Below are 25078 nucleotides of genomic sequence, written 5' to 3'. Positions count from 1 at the left end.
CTGGAAAGCTGAAATTATTATTATTATTATTTTAATTTAAAAGTGCAGCCTTTTGATTGTGCTTTTTTACCTGCTGGTGTTTATTTTTATAACGTGTTTGCTAACACAGCCATGGAAACAGGAGGCTTTTGGCCTGAAACCCTGTGCTTCCAGCGAAGTGTGCCAACACCTCTACAGGATGCACCTCGGCAGTACCCCAAGGGCTTTCCTGCCCGTCCTGCCTGCGCTTCCCGAAGCGTGAGCTACATCCAGCCAGCCTCGTCGGGAGCCTGGGCTGTGGTGGCCAGCAGCAAACATGCCTCTTTTCATTTCTGCTCACAATTGGCAGCTTCCTCCACCCACCCAAACAGGCCCCGCAATGTTTTTAAAATGCAGTCAGCAGCTGGAAACTAAGGCAACTTCTGTCTCCTATTGAAAGTCTCCCAGCCTCCCCTGGACCACCCTGGGTCATGTAAATTCAGCAGATTATCCATCCCTAACCCTCCTCATCTATCACCCGCCTCTGCTATCGATCCGCTGCTCTGAGTGAGCGGGGCCGGGGCTGTCCCTTGCTGAGCCCTGCGAATCTGGCCAGGCGCACGAGGACGGGTTCAACAGTGCCGGGTCGCTGCCACTGACCCTGCCAGTCAGTGGGCTGGGCTAGGGCAGGATTTGGCATTGGAATGAGACTCGGCCATATAACGCCCAGCCCCAGGACAGGCAGCTTGAAAGGCGGTGTTGGCAGCCAGCTGGGGAGTCAGTGGCACGGCGCAATGCAGCAGGTAAAGTGCCTGCGCCCAGCGCACCGGGCACGGAGAGGACCCCGGCGACCCGTCTGTCCCTCCATCCTGCAGGAGAAGGCCAGGAGGTTCCTATTTCCCCATGTCCCGCTCCAGCTCGTTGCCAATATCACACAAAGCCCCGCTGTGGGCTGTAACATCCCCCCATTTCCAACCCGACGTACAGCAGAGCTGAATTCCCCTCTTGGTTTCACCCACACTAACCCAGCAGCTGCAAAACCCAGCAGCATCCAGCCCTACATCGAGGGCCGGAGCCCGAAATATCACACGCAGGCCATCTGCACTACGGGTCTTCATTGTCACTAAGTTCCTTAAGTGCTTTAATTTATAAATAAAACTGAAAGATGAACCAAGAGTCATCACAGCGGCGGCACGTTCCTCTTCCTGAAGCGTCGTGAAACACCAGCACGGAGAGGTGTGCCGCAGCCCCCTCGCCCCGGCGGGGTGCTAACTCTGAAGGCTGGAGATTACAACTGGCATGGGAATACTGGAAACAATTTCACTGCTGATCTTTCACCAAATGCATATAACTGCGATGCTCAGTCATAATCTCAGACTGCTCGCCGCACGTCCCAAAGAGATGACAAAAACCTTACAAGTCTGCCCAGCTGCCAAAACCTCCCGCTTCCCCCCACCTCCACAATGCAGCCGAGTGTTGTTAATATGAAAATCTTTGCGCTATTGATCACTCAAAATATGAGGGCAACAAAAACGCATCGAATTTAACATAAAAATAAACAACTCATGGCTGCTGTATTGACTGTATTATTCATATTATGTTTTAATTCATTCGCCTCTCATGCAGCGGCTGCAAATTTTCGGCTGCTGTGTCGGACCAAAGCCCAGCCCTGGAAGCCCGTGCCTGCTGCAGGGTCTCCTCTCAAACTGCTCCCCGAGCAAAGCTGTTGTATCGATGGAGACCACCTGCACAGTGCTGAAACCTTTGGCAACATGTGGTGCTGACTCTTTTGGGCACTAGCAGGTGTTGGGGGATAGCTTGGTTTCATGGCGTGAAAGAAGGAGGGAGCTAATTGATCCATCCTTTGGAGGACAGAGCTCAGGATCACTAACCTGCCCCTAACCCTGCTGGAAGGTTTGGCAAGGCATTTACAACACGCTCTCAATACTTGTGTCTCAACCTAGATTTCCCCAGTCTCCACACCATGACTGTGCAGCATACACCAAGCCATCCTTCTCCCCGCTACCCAAGAAATCCAAAAGGTCAGCATTCTGCACCCTAAAGAGGTGAGGTCCATACAAGTCCGATGAGATAACATGGACATCACACTACAATGAGCTATGCTAACTCCACACGAGGGGTCCCTAAACTCACCCGTGAGCAGGTGAACAGCAAAAGCTCTGCAACATCTCCAGGTCTTCTCAAGGCACTTGAATGTTACAGCAGAGCCAGGAAGGAAGGCCTGACTCTAAGCAGCAAGGTGGCATTGGGACCCCACCCCATGTCACTCCAAGCACCACTGAAACCCAAACAAACCAGGCAGACCCATAAGTCGTAAGAATTAAAGGCACGATTCCCCCTTTCTAACGATGCTTTTACAGAAACCGTTCCACTGTAAAACTTTATGATTTGAATCTTTATAGCCGCCAGCAGAGCACATGTTCACTGCCTTAAATTATAACTTAATCTCAGCAGAATTTGTGCTTTCCAGTGCTGTGTGAAAGGGAAAGAGGAAAAAGAAAGGGGCAGGCCCTCGTGCCTGCTGCCCACCTGCCTCCTCACCCTGTGGGTGCTGCAGGGGCTCAGCCCAGCTCCCACCTGGAGATGCTCTGCAGCACAGGAATTAAACAGCACCGTGCAGCAGAGGGACAGAGGTGCCTGCAGGCTGCTGTTTATCACCGTGATTGCAGAAACACTAAAATGCTAACGGAGCAATGCGGATACCGATAAACACAGCGAAGGGGGCAGTGGATATGGCAGCAGCATCCCAGCTGCATTTGTGGGGTCAACGCATCCTCCCTGGGAGGACTGCACACATCCACTGCTAGTGGAAAGTATCCAGGCCAAAGAGACACCGTGACTTGTTCAAAGAGTAGAAAAGGACCAAATCTGCAACTGCTGCTGCCATGGATTCAGCATGTGGCAGTCTCCCAGATTACACCACCTTTCAGGGGATGAACATGCATGCTCTGTCTGCCAACATGTGTTCCCAGCTCTGCTCTCAGCAAGAGCAGGAGTGGTGCTTGCAAGGCTATACACAGGCTGCACCACAGGGAGCATCCTCCTATGGTGTCCAACATGCTTTCCTCACCCAAACTACATGCTCAAAAGAATTGCACTGGTTATTGGTGTTTTGTTTTATTTTGATTTGTTTTAAATCATGCTGCCCATACCCAGAAGCAGAAGTTGCATGAGCAGAAACACAAAGCAGCGTGCACATGTGAGTTTCAAGCATATCATGTAGTGATGGAAGGAGCCCATGCCCTTCGTGTGTGCTTGCACATAGCAAGATGGTAACAAAAGAAAATAAATGCTGGCAGGAGCTGCCCAGCCATCTGTAGGGAAGAGTTCTCTCATTTGGAGAGGGAATCAGGAGCATTTTTCTCAATTCCTTCTCATCTCCAGCAACAAGACAGAAAAGACCAGTCAATCAATACAACAGTAAAATTTCTAACCCAGGTAACCTTTAAACACTAAACGATGTCATACTAAAATAAAACAAACTACACAAAATCCCAGTTAGGCATCGAAATAGCCCCAGGTCAACCAGACTCCAAAAACAGAGATGAACAGCTCCAGCGTTGTGTCATGCTGAACCCTGGCGTCCTTCCTGCTGAGGTCTGGGTAACTACAAACTTGTGGTCCTTCTCGGGCACACACCACACATGTGGTCCTCCTCGGGCACACACCACAGCCCTGGTGTTGTGAGTCCTGGGCAGGTCAGCCCATGGGATGGTTGGGTCACCGTACTCTGCATCCCCCAGACTTGAAAGACGTAAGGTTTCTCTCCCTGCCTCCACACCATGCACGATTTATTCACACCCTTCCCCTTTGCATCTTTCCTTTTCTTCTAGGGAGGGAACAGCTTTCTTCTTTCCTCCAGTTGCTGATACATCCCTCCTTTCCTCCAGTTGCTGCTCCCTTCTTCCACGTGCTGATAAATTCACACAGAACCATTTTACTGCCAGCAGCTGATCCCACACTGTCTCTTGTCTATTAAAGCATCTCCCCACCCAACAGGTTACCTGAATATGGGGCTCCCACAGAAAGTGGAGTGTATTTCTAGGACCCAGTGCTCCACATCTTGTGTCTGCACAGCGGTGGGAGCCCGATCCCTGGAGCACTGCGAAACCAAGCAGAAATGGAAAGGCGAACAAGAGGTTATCTGCTTCTTTCTGCCCCAAAGTGGAAACAGCTAAATTTAACACATTCCTGAAATAATTCTGCATAACTCGCTGCTGAAACCTACTAGTGCTCCCCACTCCCTGGACAGTCTGGTGCAATTCTCATTTACCCCTGTGTCAGGAAACAAATGACAACAGGGAGGCTTCGGTTCAAGCTCTGAACTTGCTGCCTTACCTGTGGGGAACACATCCCTCTGCCACTCAGCCTGCAGTGCCCATCCACAAAAGGAATAAAAAAGGTAACAACCCTCCATTTTCTGCAGGACTGTGAAGAACTTGTGAATAAACCTTTGGAGTCTTTTAATTTCTTTTTTTTTTTCTCCCTTACTCTAATCTCATTTCTTCTAGGGGACACGGAGCTCCTGTGGGCAGGATGCTCTCTGGGAGCTATGGTTTGTGAGCGCTTCCTCCAACTCAAGCTGGACACCTCGTACCTGGCAGACCTCACCTTTTGCAGAGCCACGTCCGACCGAGAGCTCCCCTTTGATGCTTTCTGCTCTGGTTCTTTCAGGCTGCAGTCCAGTAACTTTCCTTCTTTAAAGGAAGGCCAAGGCGATTTTGTTTCCTGACTTGTGAAGAGCTTTTCCTCTTCTTTCTTTGATCTGTGTAGTGAATTTGATCTCCCAGAAGAGCAGGATGAGTGTGTCTCCTTGCAGCCTGGTTCCGGACAGTCAGGATTTTGATTCATTGATTCATTTATTTTTATTTGGCATTTGTGTTTGGCAAGCTGAATGCGGGGCTCCAAGCAAGGCTCCTTCCTTAGGCCCAGGAGGAGGAAGGTGATCCCCGAAGCTGGGTGATGCCGTGCCACAGGCAGGATGCCAGGGCTCAGGCACCTCTGGAGGTACAAACACAAGTTTTCATGGGCGCACCCAGCAAACCTACAGCAGATTCCTTTGGTAGCTCCGCTAAATAAAAGTTAAGCAACTGGCTCTGGGCATCTGACCGACCGGTGTTGGTGCTGGGATAAGAACAGGAGCCCCATCTCCCAGCCCCGAGACAGACAACAATTCTGTATATTCAATAAATAACCAGGGTATTTACTCAAATGAATGACTCTGAGCCTGTTCCAAGGAGTTAATTTAGTGCTAACTGACTGGATGGAAATGAAAAGGTCTCATTTTACATTAAGAATGATCACCTGACAGTTTTACTGAATATATTATGACAGGATTTATATGGCTATATAATTTTAGGGTATATTTGGAAGATTATTATCTTGATTTAAATAAACACCATCTCAAGAAAATCAACACTGAGTCAGGAACTTTTTGCACAAGAATAAAGGCAAGAAGTGAGCCTAAGTTGTATTTCGTGCCTTCTGCCAGCAGCTGCTTTGTAAAGTACAGGGTCCCAGAGTAGGCAGTGAGAGGCAAAAATCTCAAGGAATTCCTCAGTTATGCCAATTTAAATATCACAAGTGAACATGACAAGCTTCTTGCCCCAAACTTCTTGGCTGTACACAGGCAGGGAAGCAGAGGAGAATATGGACTGGAGGGAGGCATGGGTGCAGGGAGGCAGGAGGAAGAGATCTGGATGTCAGAGTGTCAGGAGTGACCCTTAAAAAAGATCTTCTGGGGGGATGAATGAGACGCAAAAAACTAAAAGCAAATATAATATAAGGACTCACTTTCACGCACCCTGTTTTCCAGGGGATGTTCCCGTTCCCCAAACAAAAATTGAGCCAAGCCCTTTTGCCAGAGCTGAGCCTCTGCACAGGGCTGCAACATCTCCTTCCCTGCCAGCACCGTGCTGTCCTGCAGGAAGGTGCCTCGGTGAAAAAATCACCGCCGAGGACACAACCAGCTGCCTTTCTCAGCCTCTCCAGCTCCCGAATCCCCTTCTGTCTAATTCTGTGTCTCTAAGTGTAATTGTATACAAGAAAACCACTCTCCAGGCTTGTTCTGTTTTACAGACTGCCTGATGGGATTATCTTTCCTGTCATTTTGAAGCTTGTAGAAGCGTGCGACTTACACCACTCAAGCTAAATCACACTCGAAGCACTTTGTCTGTCTAAATTGTTTTGAGGACCAAGTCATTTATTTGCAGATCATGTTATTTATTTAGTAAAAAAAATAAAAAATAAAAAAATATATAAATGAAATGTAAGTAGTAGGTAATAAGGACATTGCAGTCAAGTAGCAATATCCTGTGGAGCAGATAAGTGCCAAACAGAAATGATCTTAAATATGCTGAAAATGGCACTGCCTGGTCTCAGACTACACAAAGAAAAGGCAACTTATTTGGTCAGGCACAATCTTCCTGGGAGGTAACGCAGGCTTAGATATTGCAGTGATGACAGGCAGCCGAGACGTGGCTAAGACAGGTAGATCGATTATTGCTGTAGCAGTAACCTTGGGGCAATATTTGTCTGTCATAACCCCAAAGCAGATCAACTAACATTTAGGGACTAATCTGATGCCCAATCCAGTCAGTGCGAATTTTTCCATTTATTTACTTCCGTGGCCACCAGATCAGACCTTTTGGGACTGCAAGATATCACACAAGCTCCCGTTGCCGCTGGAGGAGCTGTACATGGGCAAGGAGCAGAAGTCAGGAGCTGCCGGGAGGAATCTGGTCCTGACTTTAGCAAGCAACAGAAACATCACCCAGGGCTGGAAGGTGGCACATACAGACACTTGTTTTGTGCACGGTGAGCCTGTTCTTGCTAGAGGACGCACCAAGCAGGTCCATTGGGACCCTTACACCCCCAGGGCACGTGTCCCATGGGGTATCCCAGCCCCACATGTGCCAGCAGCTTTATGAGGCCAAAGCCTGTTCTCACTCCCTCCAGCACAGACCCAACGCCAGAGGTGACTTTTTGGGGTTTATCCTGCATTTAAGCGGGTGTCTGAAAAAAAAAAAAGGCTCATGGTGGAGGGGACTGTGTGCTTTAAGGTGCTGCAGCAGGCTCTGAGAGTCCACTTATTTCCGAGTGAAGATGGATACCTCGAGAGGTTCTCCTCACCAGTAAATAATTCATAAAAAACAAACAAGCCCGGGTCTGTTTGAATTAGAACAAAATATTTCTTTAGAAAAGTGAAGTGATTAAGCGCAGGAGGAGCTGGAGATGACAGCTGGTGTCTGCAGCTCCTGATGAGTCACCTTCACTCGCCCTGGCCCCTCTCCCTGGGAAGCACGGCGGCGTTTTTTTTTAACCCTTCGAGATTCCCAGGAATGATTTGTCACTGGGGTTATTAGCATTTCTCCCTTGGTATCGACAGCTTGTCTTTCCTCCTTCTAACCGGTGAGTGATTTCTTCACACGCTCGCCAAATATAGCCAAATCACCATGGTAAACGTATCGACAGAATCATATTAACAGCTGCTGAGCATTTACAGGGCCGTAAGTTATACAAAAAAAGAAGGAAGGAAAACACACATGGAAATAAACCAACTCTGATCAGCAGTGACAAGCATTTATTTAGGACTCACTCGCTGGAAATATTTTTTATGCTTTAATTGCCAATTATAGGCTCCTACAGAGGGGTGGCTTTGGACAAAACCATCTCCTCAAACCAGAGCACCGAGGCAGTGTTGAGCACACCCTGCCTGGGTGTATCTTAGGGAAGAAGGGTTTGTTCTTAAAGGAGGAATTTCCATGGGGGCAAAGCCCTTGGGAGAGCACAGGAGAGGCTGACATGGGGCACAGTAGGAGAAGAGATCCTGCTTTGGCTTCCTGCTCCAACCAGGACACACTCACCATCCCCGACCTGCCTCCTCACTCGCGGTTACGGCTTTATTCAGGGACACACAGCAAACACCTATGTGTAGGGCTCTGAATGCTTCCTTTGCAGCCTGTTGGGAATTAGCATCAAACCAGGGCTGGCACCGTTTTTGAAGGCGCAATTTGAGCATCTTGGGTGCACCCCTCACTGCAAGAGTTAACGTTTTAATGTCTGCCATTTCGGGACTCACAAGGACTGCCCTGCCACTCCAGCGTTTGGGGAGCAGCCCTGGAAGGTAGCACATCGAGCTGCCTCGCTGCTCCCCAGAGCTAACAGACTTCTTTACAGCTAACCATTAGAGTTGTTTTCTCTAACCACACTTGGACAAGCCCTCGCAGAGTTGAATTTCATGAGAGCTGTACTCAGCCATGCGGCTTCCTCCTGTCGTCAAAGGAAGAAATGGGATGGGGTGGGGCCAGGGCGCTGTTAACATGCAGAGAAATGTGCTGAAACCCCAAAGACGGGTGTGCCTCTTCACCCTGCTCTCTCTCCCACAACATCCCCTAGCCTCTCCAGAAGCCCAGGCAGGATATCTGCCATCAGCTGCTCCCCAGAACCTCCCTGTGCCGCCTCGGAAAAGAGTTGTGGCTGGGGGCTCAGGTGTGAGTCCCCAGGGAGCAAACCAAATCCACAAGGCAGGGGAAAGGAATGGGCACCATCCAACACAGAGAGAAGCACAAGTCCACAGGGAAAATGCTTATTCCAATCCCAGCTAATTTGCTCCGGCATTTTTCAAGCCAAACTGGGGGCTTAAATCTAAGCAACTTCTCCTGCCTCTGCTGTTTCCACTTCTCCCTGCCCTCCATGGAAAAATAGAGAACATGCTGCAAACCGAAACACTCAGTGTGAAGCCTTTCTTTAAAAATCAGATGAAAAAGGTGCCTTATTTCTGTCTCTTCCCTCCAACTATCTTCCTTCCCTGTTCAGCTTCGTACCCTCATGCACGCCCTTTCCTTCCCCAAACTCAAAAAAAAAAAAAAGAAAAGCACCCTCATGCCCTGTCCTACTCCATCCATCCTTGACGTCCCTCCCAGCCTTGCCTCTCTCAAGCCCTCTTTCCAAGCACCCCAAATGCTGCTCAGTGGGGCTGCAGAAGGCTCACCCGCACCCTCCACAGCCTGGGTTGACAGCTGGTATGCCTAAAGCCACCTAAATAAAATAAACTTAATGCAGGGGCTGCCAAAGAGAGAGGAGCCCCCTCCATCCTCCAGACTGCCCAGCCTCTTAGAAGCCAGGATGTGAAGACAGACAGACAGACACTGTGCCAAGCGGCTTGGAAAGGCACGGAGAGGTGGTGGATGTACGACAAGAACAGCAGCAAAAGCAGCTTCAGTTCAAGCCATGATGAAAATGTCCATGCTGAGGCTTTGGCTGCGGTTGGGAAAGGCTGCTCAGACCCACAGGTGGGCTTCAGCCGTGCCCCGTACAGGAAGGCTACAGCTGGACAAACCTCCCCTTTCTGCTTTTTGCGGGGGCTCTCTGTCCATCCAGGCCAGCATGCTGCAAACCACAGGGAGGCTGCAGCTTGCTGGGGCAGACACAGCCGCCATGTGTCCATGTGTCCCCATGGGGACATGGAACACCAGGGGGTGCGAAGGAGACACAGGACCCCATCACCACTCTTGACCCCTCCACCATCTTTGAATGAACCACCTCCAGAAAGGAGCTTTCTGGACCCAAAACAGAATTTCTCAGAGGTCCTTTTATTCGGTCCCTTTAACTGATGTCTCAGACACCATTAGCTCTCCAAGACCTCTGCCCCGCTACTCCAGCAAGCTTCTCCTTTGCTCAGTTGAACCTAGTGGTGGCCTGGGGGTACAGAGCTGTGACTGCCCCTGGATAGCAACATATCAACCTGCCATTCTGCCATGGCACCCTGCCAGCTCCTGCACCCTCTCACCAACATGTCACAGTGTCCCCAGATGGGCTGCCTACAGGGTTTTCCTCCAGCCCTCGCTGTGCACTCCTGCACCAGCTGGGAGCTGGACCACAGGGGCCTTGAATGAGGTCGGGGCTGGGGAAACACCCTCACATCGCCCATCCTTGTCACCTCTAGCATCGCCCAGCTCCCAGGAAATGAAATACCAGCTCACCCAACCCCAAAATGCTGTGGCTTTGAATTCACGCAGCTGCAGCTACCCCAAGAAGGATGAATGGATATGAAGCCATATAAAAGGAGTGACCCCAAGGGAGCATCTGGGCTGCCCAGGACCAGCACGTAAATCTCTCCTTAGCAAATCCGCCTGTTAACAACACACTCAGCAGCCAACAAAGACTGTTTCCCAAGGAGGAGCCCTTCCCTTCCCTTCCCACCCACGGCTGGCCGGAGCCCACCGTCCTGCCACGCTCGTCCCCATCCGCAGAGCAGCAGCAGGTGCCTGGTGCCCTGACCGCCCTGACGCATCCCTGAGGTGCTGCAGTGTCACCGGGAGCAGGAAAAATAGATGAAACCTTATCTCCAGAAGAAATCTACATCAACTCCCACGAGTAACAACCTCCGGAGACCGAGTGAGGCAGCCGGCCCGGCCCCATGGCAGCCCCTTGCCATTGCCCCGTGTGCCGGCGCGGGGCCAGCTGGCACCCGGGTGCCAGGCGAGCACAGGGGTGGCAGGAGTTTGCTGAAGATGCTCAGGATGAAAGCTGCTCGAGCTGCTGTGCCAACGGTCGCATTCTTCATGTAGGAGAGCTCCCTCTAGGTTAAACAGGCCGGTATTTCAGAAGCCATTGCTCATTTTTGGAGTCCTCGTTCTGCCCCGCTGCCTGTATCTCCAGAGGAGCGTCCGTCCGTCTGCGAGCCTGGGGTGGCACGAGCGGGTGCCCGTGCCACACAGAGGAACAAACGCATGCCTCGCCGAGAGAAAAGTGGCACAATTTCATTCCTTCTGGGAGATGCACTGTGGATCTATAGCAGCAAGCAGCCTCCGGGGACTGACGTCCCCTCTGTCCCACAGCCACGCATGTGTGTGATGCGCACACCCTGCCATGTGCACACCCGCGTGTGCTGTGCTCATGCCCCCCACACCTGCACTTAGTGTTTCAGCAGAGCTGCTCCGGCACGCTCAGCCCCTGGAGCCACACCAGGGATGGAGTCCACCCGCAGCTCCTCCAGCCAAAACCCCGATCTTTACCCCGACCCGAAACACGTATGAATTATTCCACACACCGGTGCGCGGTGGAGTTCAGCAGAGGCTTTTAAATTCGCAGAACTAGAAAAATCAGATGGAAAAGACTTAATGCCAAAAAATGCAGGACTGTTCCCTGCAGTGGTGTCCCAGGAGCTTTGAGCAAACTAGTTTTAAACATTGAAGTCTTTAATACAACTTCCTGTTTTATTTTTATTTTACCTAGGCTGGTATTTACTAATAAATATGCAGCTCGCTGTATACAGAACAGCGGGTAGCTCCCATTTACAGCTGTATATAACTGACTGCAATGTTCAACACCCTTTGCTATGCAGTATAATACCCACAATAAAGCACATACCATATTTGCAACTGTGTCCACGCTACTATTCTGGTACGTGATGCACATTAAGAAACAAATCCAGAACACAGAAAAGAATTTACCATTTACACAAAAAAAGATGCGTTGGGATTTTCAATAAGATCTGGCATAATACAGTATCATTTTTATATCTCGTCTGCTCCCTTGGTCTTGCTGATTTAATACATTTTTTCTCTCTGTAACCATAAACCTATACCTTGTATATAGATTTTTTAAGCATAGCATACTCTGCAAGTGTGTATTTATAAAACTTTACCATCGAAATATAAGAATTGTCAGAATGACTCGGTCCAAGGTCCATCCAGGCCAGTATCCTGTTTCCTTGAGCTTTTCAGGTTAATACGGATTAGGCAGACAATAGGGTTTACTACAGCACCCCTCATTTTACAGCCGTGTTAGCGATGGCAGCGCTGCCTATGGATACCTACAGAGCACAGCAGACAGGGCAACAACATCAACCCTGTAGGGAGGGAAACTGAGGCAGGGGAGAGGGAGAGGAGCCACCACTGCCCCCTCCAGCGTCACATCCTGCCCCGCAAGGCACCGCAGAGGGGCCACCAGCCCGGGGGCTGCTCTGGGAAGAGTTAATGGTGGAGGTGGCGAGCCCGAGCGCTGCAGGTGTCTGCTTTTAATTCTCTGCCGCTCTTCTCCCAAACAGCACCGGGGTTTTCACCCTCCCTCCTTCTCCTTTACAAACGAGTGCTTAGCATAAGAAGGGAGGCGCGGGGAGCCAGGGCAGCCGGGAGAGCTCCTGCAGCCCCTTCGAGGCAACCTGAGCAGGCGCGAAAAGGCAGCTGGCTGGAGCCCAGCGAGAGAGCGGGGACCGTGGGACGAGTCTTTTCACATCTGGTTAAGTACTGCTAAACCCTCCGACGAGCTGCCTAATTATTACAACACTTCTGCTGAAAAATTAACGTGCTTGGCCGGCTGCACCGGGGCAGAAAGGGTAGGAAAGCAGCTGTCAGGATGCAGGCAGCGATGGGAGCACCAAGAAAGGAGGTTTGCGGCACGAGGGAAGGGCATCGGCATCGTGCTGAGAAAACGAGGCTGTTTTCTCCCTGCTTTTTCTGCTTCGTGGCCCCCAGGACAGGGAAGCGCCAGCAGTGTGGGCACCCCAGCCCGATCACCTCTTTGCCAACAGCTAGCAGAGATGCTCTGTTCACCACCCTGTGCTTAGCCCTCCTTTCAGTGGCTTTGACACAACCCCACCATGGCACCTTATTTCTATAGGTCCCTACAGGTTCTGTAGGCACAGAGGCACCACTCGTCATTCGTATGCGTATCTCCCTGCAAAACCTACTTAGAAAGGGCTGTGGAAAGGAAATAAATAGCTCACTGCTGTGGCTCCCCCAGGGTGGCCTTCTCCATTTCGGGTTATCACAGGCGTGCTGGTGGGTAAGCCTGTTTCTTCTCCAGCTGCAGTGTTTTTAATCTCGCTCTCTACACAAAAAGGTGGGCTTCTTTCCCAAGAGGTGTCCGAGCACACCCAAAGAACTCAGTACAAGCAGCAGCCCGCTGGGCGCCTTTTACCCACAAGCATTTGATGAAATTAATGACACAAAACTAAGTATAAAGGCTAAGACAAATAGAACTGGCAACAACTTGAACCTTTGGCCTGTCCTTTGAAAGTCTCTGGCAAGTCTCAAATCTTCTTGATCTGCTCACTAAAGGGATGACTGTCCCACAATTATTTTCCAAGCATTTGTTGGCAAGTTGGAGGAGGAAAAAGTCATTTCGCTGAAGCTGTTAGTACAAAAGCTCAGCTCCAGCCAGGGCCCTGGACTCCACTTCAAATTATAATATTTTAAGTACCTGAAAATAAATATTTTGTCAGCTGCTGAGAATTAAGAAGTAGCTTCGACCTTTCAGAGAGGGGAACCCTGCGGAGAGCGGCGAGCCTTAGAGAGTTAGCTGCAAAACAAGCTCTGCCCGAGCCATCCGACCTGCCTGGCGCACACATCCTCCCCGCTGCCACGCTCCCGGCTGCCCTGTGAGCACCTACAGCCCTGGGGGGCACGACGGGCTCTGCTGCACCCCAGCCTTCCCAGCTGGGCAGGGTGCTGGTGGGAGACCCTAGAATAATGCTTTATGGATGCTAGGAGCGAAAGGAGCATCCCTGAGACAGCAACCGTGCAGTGGCGGGGCTGCCGACAGGGCTGCCAGCCCACTCCCGCGGTGCTCATCGCTGCTATTGTTCCGGGCTGTCCGAGGAATTTCATCCACTTGTACGGGGATTAAAAATGCCTGCTGTTGTTTTCTAAATGGGACACTCGCTCCGATGGCGGCCAGGCACCCGGGTGGATGTGCCGCCCGGCTCTCGGCCGCCGGAGCGACAACGAACGTTGTTTGTGCTCCAGCACCCGCCCAAAGCAGGAGATCTCCGGTTTTGCAGCAGAGCTCGAAGAGTTAAATCCGCCTCCCTTCCCCCCAATCTTTCTGCCTTTGGCCTTTAGATCAGCCCTGGTTGCCAATGAGGACTCATCGAAACACCACGAGGCTGGGCCTGTCAGGAAGGAAACCAGCGCGTCCAGAGTTTTGTTGTTCTGAAGACTTTTTTTTTAATTTTATTTTACTGCTCAGGAAGGAAGCCAGAGCCTGTGCTTCAACTCCAAGAATGTCGATTACTCATCCTTCCCTGCATTATTTCTTTTATCTCTCACTTTTATCTACCTTACTCCAAATTTTTTCCCCCTTTTCTTTCTCTGCTGTTCCTAGCCACTGTTTTCAGCAGTTCATCCAAGTTCCACCACCGAAAAATAAAACTTGGTGACTGTTTCTTCAGAACAAATGGCGATGCTACTGTTTATTAAGCAGGCCCCCATCCCTCCCCCAGCCCCTCCAGCCAGCTGTGTCAGCCCTGGTGCAGCACTGCGGGTACCAGGGCTCCAGCGGCCGCCCAGGACCTGAGCCCCTCAGAGAAGTGGATGCAACTGCCCTCAGCTGTGCTGCGGGAACGGTGTAAGCCCTGCTTTAGAGATGTGCCACGAGAAAGGACTCTGCTTGTCCAAGGTCAACAGAGCCCACAGCACAACACGAGCTGTGCTCGGGGCTTTGCCCAGGCAGCCCTTCCCTCTTCCTGCTCCGCGAGCTGGGAGGAGCAGGCGCGCTGCTTTGTGCTGACCAATGTGCCCTTCACCTCCGTTATCCCAACGGCAGTCAAGCTGAAAATGTGCAGCAAACATGAAATAACCAACGTCTGAAGAACTCACAGCACATTTCCTTAGCGTGGGTCACCTGGATGCCAGCGAGCCACCTGAGTACACAGCGGAGGGGCCATCAGCGAGCGGTGTCTAACTGCCTCTCCTCTCGGGGCCCTTTCTGCAAAACCCATCACACCACGCCGGGATTTCCTCTGCCTCTTTGCCCAGGTGCAGCTAACAACCCAGACACAACAGGCAACATCCAGGACAGCAGGGTCCCGGCTGGGTTTCATTGACACCGTAACCCCCCAGGGCACCCCTGCTCACCGGGGGCGGGCGCGTGGACTCAGGAGGCTTGGATCCTCACAGTGTTCCCAAAGAGACGACCTGATGGGAAGCATTTCCCCAGCTGAAGGCCCCTTCTTCCTTGAAATGTGCTCCAAACCCGGGGCCTGATCCATGCACAGCTTCCCCAGACGGCAGCAACATCTGAGACACATTCAAGTGAGACCAGTTCAAGTTCTCTCTCCCCAGCTCTGCCTTCCTCTAACATGATCTCCCTCTGTTTCCACAGTCAACGCGTTGTTTTCATTTTAAGAGGGAAAATAATGAGACGGTGGGAACATTACTTCTGGCTAATGGAGACGGAGATCTGCAGACTTTCACTGCTGAGTTTTTCCAATATATCCCCGTCCTGATCCAAATAGCATCACACTTATTTCAGTCCTGGGCACAAAACATTGGCCAAATTGGGACAGAAATAACTTGTAGCCCCTTTCTACTTCACACTCTCTCAAAGATCTCTGCAGAGCTTGCTGACGTTTGACTTCTGGTCTGCAGACTCCCTGCCTCCCCCAGCACTTAAATCTCCAGGCTCCCTCCACACAGCCACCCCCGAACACGTTGGCCCCGATGCTCAGCCTCTTCCACCCTGGTCCCATTCCAGTGCCCCAGTGGTCAAACTGGGGAGGCAGAAGAGAAGTGAGGGAGGGAAAACCTCTCTGTAACATATCTCGTGTTGGAAACAAGGCTAGAGGAGAAGGCTGAGCTGCGATCTGGTACCGAGCCTTCTCACATGCCAGCGCAGCTGTCAGCGCAGGCTCTCTATGATGAAGGATTGCTATCCTATGCCCCCTTACAGAGAGGGATGCTACAGGACAGACAGTTGCACATACTAAATGGCTTTGCAAGTTGGTTCATAAAGGGAAACAACACCAGAATCAGATGAAAAGGTTGAGACGTTTTTAATTTAAAATAACTTCATTAGAAACAAGGTGATTTGTACCGAAAATCCCGACAGAAAGACATGGGCCCATTAGGGCAGTCCCCTGAGCTGCACTTTTTGCTCTACCTACAAACCCCACTGCACTTTGGCGAGGCTGCCGCATGCAGCCTTCATCCCACAGCTCACTGCTGACTGCCCCCCGACACTTTTGGGGGGCACAGCATCCGCAGAAGGACGTGTCCCACTGCCTGGCCCCCGCTCCACACAGCCGTATCACACGTTTGCAGAGCACAGGCAGGTCTGCAGGACTGTACCAGAACAAAGCCAATGTATAAAAGCCCTTGTGTCTTTCCAAATTAAAACCTGGACTTTGTTACTCTGTCTAGAGCCAGTTACCAAGAATCTGTGCTACTGCAGGAAAACAAGGACACGGCTTCCAGTTCTTCCTCTTACGGGTATCCAGAGACACGCAGTGCCTTCCTTTTCCCACTGCAGAGCAGCCGTGTACCAGGAGCCCGGTACTGACGAGAAAAAGTACAAAACACGGTCTTGTCCCGAAACGCTGATGAGAAAGCAGCTCCCATCTGCTACCAAACAAGGATGGTTTCAAAACAACTCTGATTAGAGACAATGTGAGGAAAAGCACCATGGAAGTGTCCCGGACCTGAGCTCAAGGAACATTTGCACTGTCGCCGGGACTCCTTCCCCACCTTATCGGCATTTAAGACAATAAATCTTTCTTTTCCCAGATTTGCTTTCTCCCCTCTTCTGCTGCTTAGGGACCGCTGTAATTCAAGATGCCAGCAAGTAGTTGAAGGAGAAAGTAATGCTGATGGCTAAGGGGTGCCTGGCTTATCACAGCCACCATCAATGTTTTCAAAATAAAAGACAAAGAACAAGATGACAGACACAGATAGCACCGAACCCCACAGCCCGTGTTCACTCAGAGCTCCCAGTGACTCCAGGGATGAGTCCCAAAGATGCTTCATGTATGTAATCCCGTGCCAAATCGGTGGGACAAATAGGGCACTGGACTACACATGGTGGTTCTTGACTCCCAGAAGAAAAAGCAAGCAAGGCCACATCAGCTACCGTGTGCCAGGGAACACGCACCCAGTCCTGGCTAGCATTCTGCAAGGTTTGGCCAAAAAATATCCTAAAGGCAGTGGGAAATTAGTGGCACTAAAACGGAAAGAAAACCGAATTCAGGCCAGGGAATTTGCCCAGAATGTCTGCAACCTGCAAGTTTGCATGCGCGCCGGTCGGTGCAAACACAGCAATCACACAGGCCAGCAGAGCAAAACAGGCAAACAGAGAGGGTGCATAAAGGGGAGAAAGGCATGCACGCAGGTTGGACACGCAGGGTACAAACAGACGTGCCCTTCTACAAAGGACGCTGCTCAGGAATTCGATACCACATTACAGAAGACAATTTCCCAGTTAGAAATTCATCGTTCCCAAGGAATTCCGATTGCTTTGCATAGCCAAAAAATGTCCTCAGAAGTCCCCAAATCTGCTATTCTCTCCTGAAGGACAGGGGTGGAAAATTCATAGGCTATCAAGCAAACTGACATGATCAAGGACCACCATTGACATGAGCTGCCGGATGGAAATTGTCACAATTCACTGGCAGCGGCTGCTTTTCTTGGAATACAGCATTAGCAGAAAACAACTTTGCCCCCGCTACGAATTTGCATTAGAAATCCATAATAAAAATAAAGCCTAATATTATACAAATGGGTACAGTTCTCTATAGTGCTCCTGATGCAGATTAAGGTTAGGCAGATTTTAGATGACAGTTATTTACCTCAGTCTAACACCATGTATGCACAAATGGAATTTATTTTATAGCTGCAGATATTAAGCAGAGGAAGAGATGAGAGGAAATCTTAGAGTCTCACGTAAAATATAATTACGTCTGTTTTCTGCTCCTTGGAAGGCAAACAAAGAGGGGAAAATGAATCTGCTGCTAGCATTTAATGGGACTTGTCTAAACGGTATCAAACAAATAACAACCGCCAACAATTCACAGAAACCCTCACGCCTGTATTTTCCAGGGGGGAATTCTGGAAACTCTACGACCACGTTGGCTCCAACTGCTTCAGCCCCACGGAACAGCGCTGGGCCCGGGCAACCTGCAAGCCTGGGAACGTCTCTTTCCTTTGGGACCTTCAGATTATTAAAGAAGGAGAAAAGAAATCACGAGGCATCATTGCTTGCTGTCTCCCTCCTTCCTGCAAGGCATGCCCACTCCTCCACGCCTCTCCCAAGCTGCAGTCCTCGCAGATCAACCAGGAAACTGTCGCTAACTCTTGAATTTTGCAAGTTAGCAAGTGAAATAATAAAACAATGTTTTAACTGTCGGAGATCCTGGCTCTCAAAGTGCACTTTGGTCATTTCCTTTAATAACTGTAGTTTAGTGGTAATGATTTATAATAGTTCATAATATTCTACTGACTGTACTATATTAATAATACTAATACTTTGCCCTTGCGCAGTGCCTTCTGTCAAAAGCTATGGGGCAGCTTGTGCCAGCCCCACGCTGCAGAAGGGCAGCCGTGCCCCCCAGCCTGCCCAGCTCTGCATTTGGGGTCCCAGCCCAGCACAAAGCCCACCCCCATTACTCCACTGGGACTTGGTGGCAGCAGCTGGGTCTGATCAGTGGGGCTGGAGGTGTGATGTGATGAAATCCTTCTCGAGAAGCAGGGTTTGGCTGGTGTTTTGGGGCTGTGCTTTTGATGGGATGGACAAGTGGCTGAATTAACTGGGTGAGATGCGGGGTTTGCCCTGCAAGTGCTCCCATGAGTGGTCAGACACATGGAGAAGAAGAGGGACAACACGTATTTCCTGCACGTGTGCCCACCTCTGCAGGAGGAAGTGGATAAATAGGACATTTACAGTTTGTTCAGCCTTTCTGCTCCAGAGTTGCAAAGACACCAAATAACAGGAATGGCCCCAGTAACCGCTGGCATCCCCAAGCCAACAGGAAAGCCAGCCAGGTGGTGGTGGCTGTGTGGGGACACGTTTTGGAGGAGAAAACAGACTGAGCCCTTCCCCAAAACAATGCTCCATCCCTCTGCTGAGAGCCGGGTGCAGGCAGGGAGGGGGCTGCAGCAGCACAGCCACCCACATGGGTGGGAGGGCACGGCCAGGCGGCGGTGGCATGTCCCCCCATGGTCATTAGGTATTCCGAGTGTGCCGGAGAGCCCCACGTAGCAGAGAGAGAAATATAAACTGGAGATGGGCAGAGGCGAGCCATGCCAGATGGCCCCGCAGCCGGCAGGGGCTGCTCCCACCCAGCCCGTCCCCACTTTTACTGTTCAAACATTTCTTTATCCCAATAAGACAATTAAGGCGAGCAGCATGGAAAGGAGTCTCGGCAACAGTTTGCAGGGGGAGCGGGAAGGCTGTCGCCTGAGAAGCAGAAAAAAGAAGGGATGGATGGGCTCCGAGCTCTATCCAGGCTCCACGAGGACAGCGTGCCAGCCGTGCCATGGGGAACATGCGATGGGGACCCTCGTCCTGTCCCTCCCTGCTGCTCCTCCACCCAGCAAGGCAGAAAGTAAACGTTCCACTTGATTTATTTCATTATTTCGTAAGCAATTTTAAGCTTGCAATTTCCCGTGGTCGCAGCTGATTATTCTTAGCAGCAAAGCGTCACTCCACGTTAGACCCCAAATTTTACCTGCCTCGGATGTGGTGAAGTGCTTCAGGAAGGGTGGCAGCGTTACACGGGGTGCGTGCGTGCGTGTGTGTGTGTGTGTGTGTCAGGGCGCTGTGCCCAGGCAGCCCTGGTCTGATGCCCCTGGTGCTGCAGATTTTGGGAATTCAAGCTGTGGTCATTGCAGCCCCAGTGTCCATCACCTGAAGCACAATTTACATTTTCGCAGCACTTGATCAATAACAAAACCGTTGTTTCCAAAGCTGAACTACCTCCATGCTGGAGATGGGCTTTGAAACCCTAAACTGGAACAAGGAGCTCACTGATATGGCACACAACTTCACCTGCAGGGAAGCAACTGGCTACAGGACAAAGTGACCACATGCAAAGAACCAAGGATAAATATTATTATCAAAAAGAAATAGTAGAACCAATGTTAATAAACCCCATACACAGCAGTCCCAAGAGCACAGTGAGGACCACAGGGTGCCCACCAGCAGGCCAGGAGCTGGGTGGGAGCTACCAGCACCTGCAGGGAAACCAAGGCTGAAGAAGCCGAGCTGTGAAACGAGGCTGGAAGCTGAGCCAGGACAAAGAGCTGGCAGGTCCTTGGCACACCAGGCTGAGCTCCACAGCAAGTCACAGACAACACATGATGAGGATCAAGGAGAAGACAGCAACAGGAAGCCATCTCTTGTGGAACCACAAGGGCTGGAGCAAGGAAGCCTCAGAGAGGTGGCTGAGACATCGGCTGGGATGAGGTCCAGCTCTTTGCCCAGAGATCCTGGTCCTGGCATGGACTTGTGCCCATCACTGTGTGGGGAAGTGACACCATGGTGACTGGGTACAGAAGGCCACTGGGACAGATTTTATTGGAAGCAAAGAATAAAAACAAGGGCCTTTTTTTTTTCCAGATTTTAAAATGGGTCTATAGATCTCTTTTGCAGAAAGGAACATGCCATTTATTTCCACTCCTTCTAGGAATCTCAACTATCGTATGCTTATTAAAGGAAACCCATAAAACACGTCGCCCAGTGTCTTTAACACACACTTTACAAGAAGCCCCCAGCCTCCAACAAGTGGCATTATGTTTCTCAGCAAGGCCCCGCCGAAGGGCCCCATCCAGCACGCCTTACATCTGCCCTCCCTGGAAAGGCTCCGCTGTCATACACGCTCCCTGGCCACATCGCCCCAGACGTCCTCAGTGCCTGCACTTCGCAGCAAGGGACACCGTGTCCAAGAACAACAATTTCAGCCCGATTTGCCATGAGGCACCCACAGCAGCTGTCCCCCTTCGTGAGCAGCAGCACAGACCCCAGCACTGGCCAAGCACCCCTGGGGAGCACCCCCCTGCCTCCGATCTCCATTCACCCAGAGACTGAGCAATCGCCTCCATACAAACAGATCTCATGGGGCCAGGTGCTAATAGTGGTTACACCAGCACAAATCCCACATAATTTTACTGAATTGAGCAAATTTTCTACGTTGGCAGAGATAGGATGAGACTTGACTCCCCTGATGCCCAGGACTGAATAGCACAACTTCCGAATGCTGCCCAGGATGAAAAAGCCTGACTGGGTTCTCATTGTGTTGCAAAGTACCTTGAGTGTGAAGTTATTTTTCAAGATAAATTCCTTTAAAAAAAAATCAGAAAATCACTCTTTAAGTTACGGGGTAAAACAAACATTTTAATGAGCTGTTCAAAAAGGGTTCTCGTGCAGTGGCACAGAAGACTCTGCAGTGCAATTACAGTGATTCATCTTCCACATAACACGAACCCTTTCAGGAATCTGAAAAAGACAACTAAACAGCTGGGCTCTGCACATCTGGAGAGCACCCCTTAGACACACGAAGGTGCTGCTGATCGAAGAAAATTTCTCAATTTTTGCCAGCTCTTGTAGAAGACTTATTGCGTTTTGCCTTGAAGCTACAATCACCTACCTGCAGCAGCTTCTCCATCAGGAGCAAAAGCACGCAGCTTTGACACAGGGGCATAGCAAACAGGCACACCCGGAATACCCGAAACTTCTCAGGAGCCAAAAAACAGAGACAACAACCCTCCCCAAAGCACGCATTTGTACAGAAACTCCAAAAACATGTATGTAAGTGTCAATACAAAACGGGATCGCGATTAGATCTGCAGAGCGCAGCCTCTTGAATTCCTCTTTGCGGAAGTTTTTCTTTTCTAATGGTGAGCATAAAAGATCATTAGGATCCACTAAAAAGCCCAGCTGCTCACTCGCTCGGCCTCCGGCAAACACTCCCATCCGCGCGTATGCACACGCCAGATAAACCTGCGGTGCTAATGGAGCTAAGTTTCCATGGTGCAGCATCTATATATGATGGGAATATGATACAGAGCCAACAGACATGTTTAGTGTAAACTGTCCCGGTAGTTACGCAAGAATTTTAATGTCAGTGAAACATCAGGGACGTCGCCTGTGCTCTGCTCCACCGTGCAGCTGAGCGTCTTAAAGAAACGCGGCGATACGGGGAAGGAAAAGCAGACCGAACCACCTTCCACCTCTGGGCGAGTTGTCAAAGCTGGGTGAAGTTGTCGTTGTTCCTCCTCCCCTCCTGGCAAGCCCCTGCGGCAGCACGGTGCCAGGTGCCTGCGCCCAGCCCCGGGGACACGGCACCGTGCTCGGTGCTGGCAAGGACATGGCACCTTGGTCCACAGCTGCACGCCGTGCCGCCTAATTCATTTAACAGATTTACTTCTCCAAACGGGGTGTCTGACAGGGGGTTGCCAGCAAGATACACGGCAGCTGATGCGCTCAAAATTCATTTAGCGAGCGGACCCGCTCCTCAGCCGCTATCTCCCGGAGTATTTTTTGAGCAAGGTCCCTTCCCACAGCCAGGTTGTATTGGAAAGGGAAAGGGCACAGACGAAAAATGTCCCCAAGCCTCGAGACCTCACCCGCCTCCCCCCAGCAAAATAATTATGCTAACGGTTACGCACACGCACCCGTCCACACGCACTGCCACCTACAGCTGCGGATCCACGGCCCCACGAGGACGGCCAGGAGGTGCTGAGCAATGCAAGGAGCTGGTGGCACAAAAAGTGCCATGGCCAGGGGTGGATTGGGAGCAGGGGGAGATGGAAGAGATCACGTCTGTGGTGCAAAGAACACAAGGCTTCTGCCTTGAGTGGGAATTGCCCTACCCTCGCAAACGCTGACATAAAAGACACACTTGCAGCATATTTCAAAACCAAAGAGCGATGGATTTACAAGGCAGGTTGATTTTATGATGACTTTTATTGAAAAGGTACGCTGGGTTTAGGCAGATGCCTTTTAGCGCCGGTAAGTTAGCACAGCGCCTAATTCAAGGAGACAGCCTGAGGAAGCAGCGCCGACAGGGGAGAGAGAGCCACAATGTCTCTATTACTCTCCTCGGCATCATAAACGGGAGAGGAAAAATCACGTCTGAAACGGAGAGGAAGAAGTGGCGCAGCAGACTTTCATTGCAAAAAAAAATTACATAGTAATAATAATAATGATGGCAATAACAAAATTGTTTTCTAGGAAGAAAATTCAACAGAACAAAGGAGCCCACGTTAAAAGCAAACCCCTGGCTCCTTGGGTTTAGAGGCAAACTAACCATAACTTAGCGCTCTTCTTTGGGGTATGACACTCCATTTCCCTCTGAGCAGCCCCCGGAGGGGTCAGCACCCTGCTCAGCACCCCTGGAAGCCATCGGGGGGGACAGTGCCCCTCCATGCTGCCACACCGGCAGGGAAAGGCGACAGGGGAGAGGGGAGCGACAGCCGTGGACGTGTGGGCTGCTTTGCCTCAGCCCAGCTGCCTGCCCGTGAAAGGACGCCTTGCCTTTCAGCGGCTTCCAAAGGGGGGAAGCAGGCAGGGAAAGCACACGGCATATTTTGGGAAACGGCTCACTGAGCCGTGGGAGCAGGTTGGGGTTTGTGTCTTGGAGAGGGTGCTCGGTGGCTAGAAATATTCTCGAGTTAACCAGCGTCCAAACCTGAGGCATAAATGCTGACGGTGATGCATTTGCTACAAGAAGGGTGGGTGTGAAGACAAGGTCGGGATAAGACACCTGAAGAAGCAGGACGTACACACTTGCTACAAGATCTGGGAAAGTCTGTGGCTACCCGCTCCAGCTGGCCCCCTGTTCACACACATGCATGTACAGCATCTGTATCCCTGCACTGGGGCACAGACATCTGCACGTAAAGTCAGGTCAACGTTGTCCCCAGCTGCGTGCTGGAAGACAAGTTCCCTTCCAGAGCACCTCCCCTTAAGACCTGTCGCTGTCCATTTATAAGACACGAGGCAACACTGCGTGGTTTAGCCCGGCAGGGAGGAAAGGCTGTCTGTCCTCTGCTTTCCGCACGAGCCGCAGCACTGCAGGACAGCCACCTGTCGAGTATGCCAACGAGGCACGACTAGAGAAAAACCAACAAGTCAACGGAGGTACTTACATCTGTCACTTCGGTCCTCAGGACTGGACGAGGTCTCCCGGTCAGAAATGAGGCCAGAAACCGCAAAGATCTTCTTCCCCGTGTCATCGACCTTGAGCGAGCCGGGGGAGCTGGAGGGGAGCTGGGTGCCAAACTCGTACTCCTTGCCGTCAGCGTCCGAGAAGCGCAGGTGGGGCGAGTCGGTGTCATGGCAGTTCTTGAGGCGCTTGGCCGGCGTGAAGGCCGACTGGTAGCTCTCCCGGTCCTCGGTAGACGCGAAGGGGCGGAAAGCCCCGACCCCGCTGTGGTTCAGCATGCTGATCGGGGTGCAGTCCAGGTTGGGGGGCGCGAACTGGGGGTGGAGGTGAAGCAAGGACGGGGGAAAGTCACGGTTTGCGAACGCTCCCGGCACCCCGCCTTGCCGGTGGTACATGGAGGCAAAAGTGTAGGAGCCGTTGGTAAAGGGAATGTGCACGTCCTTGTCTGCTGACACGGGGACCCCAAAAGGCCTTGGCTGCTGGCACGGAATGGAAGCGTCACGGCTGGCTTCGGCGGTGGAGGCGAGCACCATCAGCGCCGGGGAGGCCAGCGGGTTGGGGAGGTAGGGTGAGTTCTCCATCTTGAACGCTGCCCGGTGTAAGTCCATCGGAGTCTCTTTCCTCAGCAGGATCGCAGGCGGAACAGTCTTCCCTGGAAGGAAAGCAAAGCGAGGCCTGGGGATGGAGCAGGGAAACCTAGTGGAGCATCATCACCCTCCGAACGCTGCAAGGAAAGAGGAAAGAAAAGAAAAAAATGACTGGTTAGGTTTCTGCACTCGTCTCCCTGGGAAGCTCCAGCAGCAGGGTGGCCGCTTGTGTTACAACCAAGCGGCCGGAGACGCGCTGCTCTTCTCATTCAAGAAAATCAATAGACAACTTCACACACTGGTGGGATCAGCTCTGGCCCTCCAGGTTAAAGGCTGTCATCCAGTGCAGACGGATGAAAGGCAAACCAAAGAGAGGAACACTCGGATTTAATAACCCCCTAATAAACAAGGTTCGGTCTAAAATTAAGATAGTAGCTCCAAACTAAAATTGGAATTTGATAATGGCAAAAGAGGCATGTAAATGTAATTGCAATCAGCTTAATGCCCACGCACACACACAACCCTAATTTGCTTGTGCATGTGTGCAACCAGCACAAAAATACCTATTGTACAATTACCCAAAAAAGCCACCAGATGTATCTGTCATACTGCACACGATGCCTAAGACACA

At 51.1% G+C, this 25078-nt stretch overlaps 1 protein-coding gene across 3 annotated transcripts in view; it reads right to left on the bottom strand.

Annotated features, from left to right (window-relative positions):
* The window catches only part of RNF220 (ring finger protein 220), a 188520-nt gene extending 164052 nt beyond the window's left edge, over positions 1-24468 (bottom strand). For all 3 annotated transcript variants that reach the window (XM_035537837.2, XM_035537838.2, XM_035537840.2), the window contains exon 1: positions 23844-24468. In XM_035537837.2, the coding sequence (XP_035393730.1) occupies positions 23844-24468 (625 nt within the window). The remainder of the gene's footprint in view (positions 1-23843) is intronic.
* Between the last annotated feature and the right edge of the window lie 610 nt (positions 24469-25078).

Source organism: Cygnus atratus, chromosome 8 (assembly GCF_013377495.2).
Source record: "Cygnus atratus isolate AKBS03 ecotype Queensland, Australia chromosome 8, CAtr_DNAZoo_HiC_assembly, whole genome shotgun sequence".
Lineage (NCBI taxonomy): Eukaryota > Metazoa > Chordata > Aves > Anseriformes > Anatidae > Cygnus > Cygnus atratus.
Note: the sequence above shows the minus strand (reverse complement) of the source record. Positions and strands in the feature narration are given on the sequence as shown.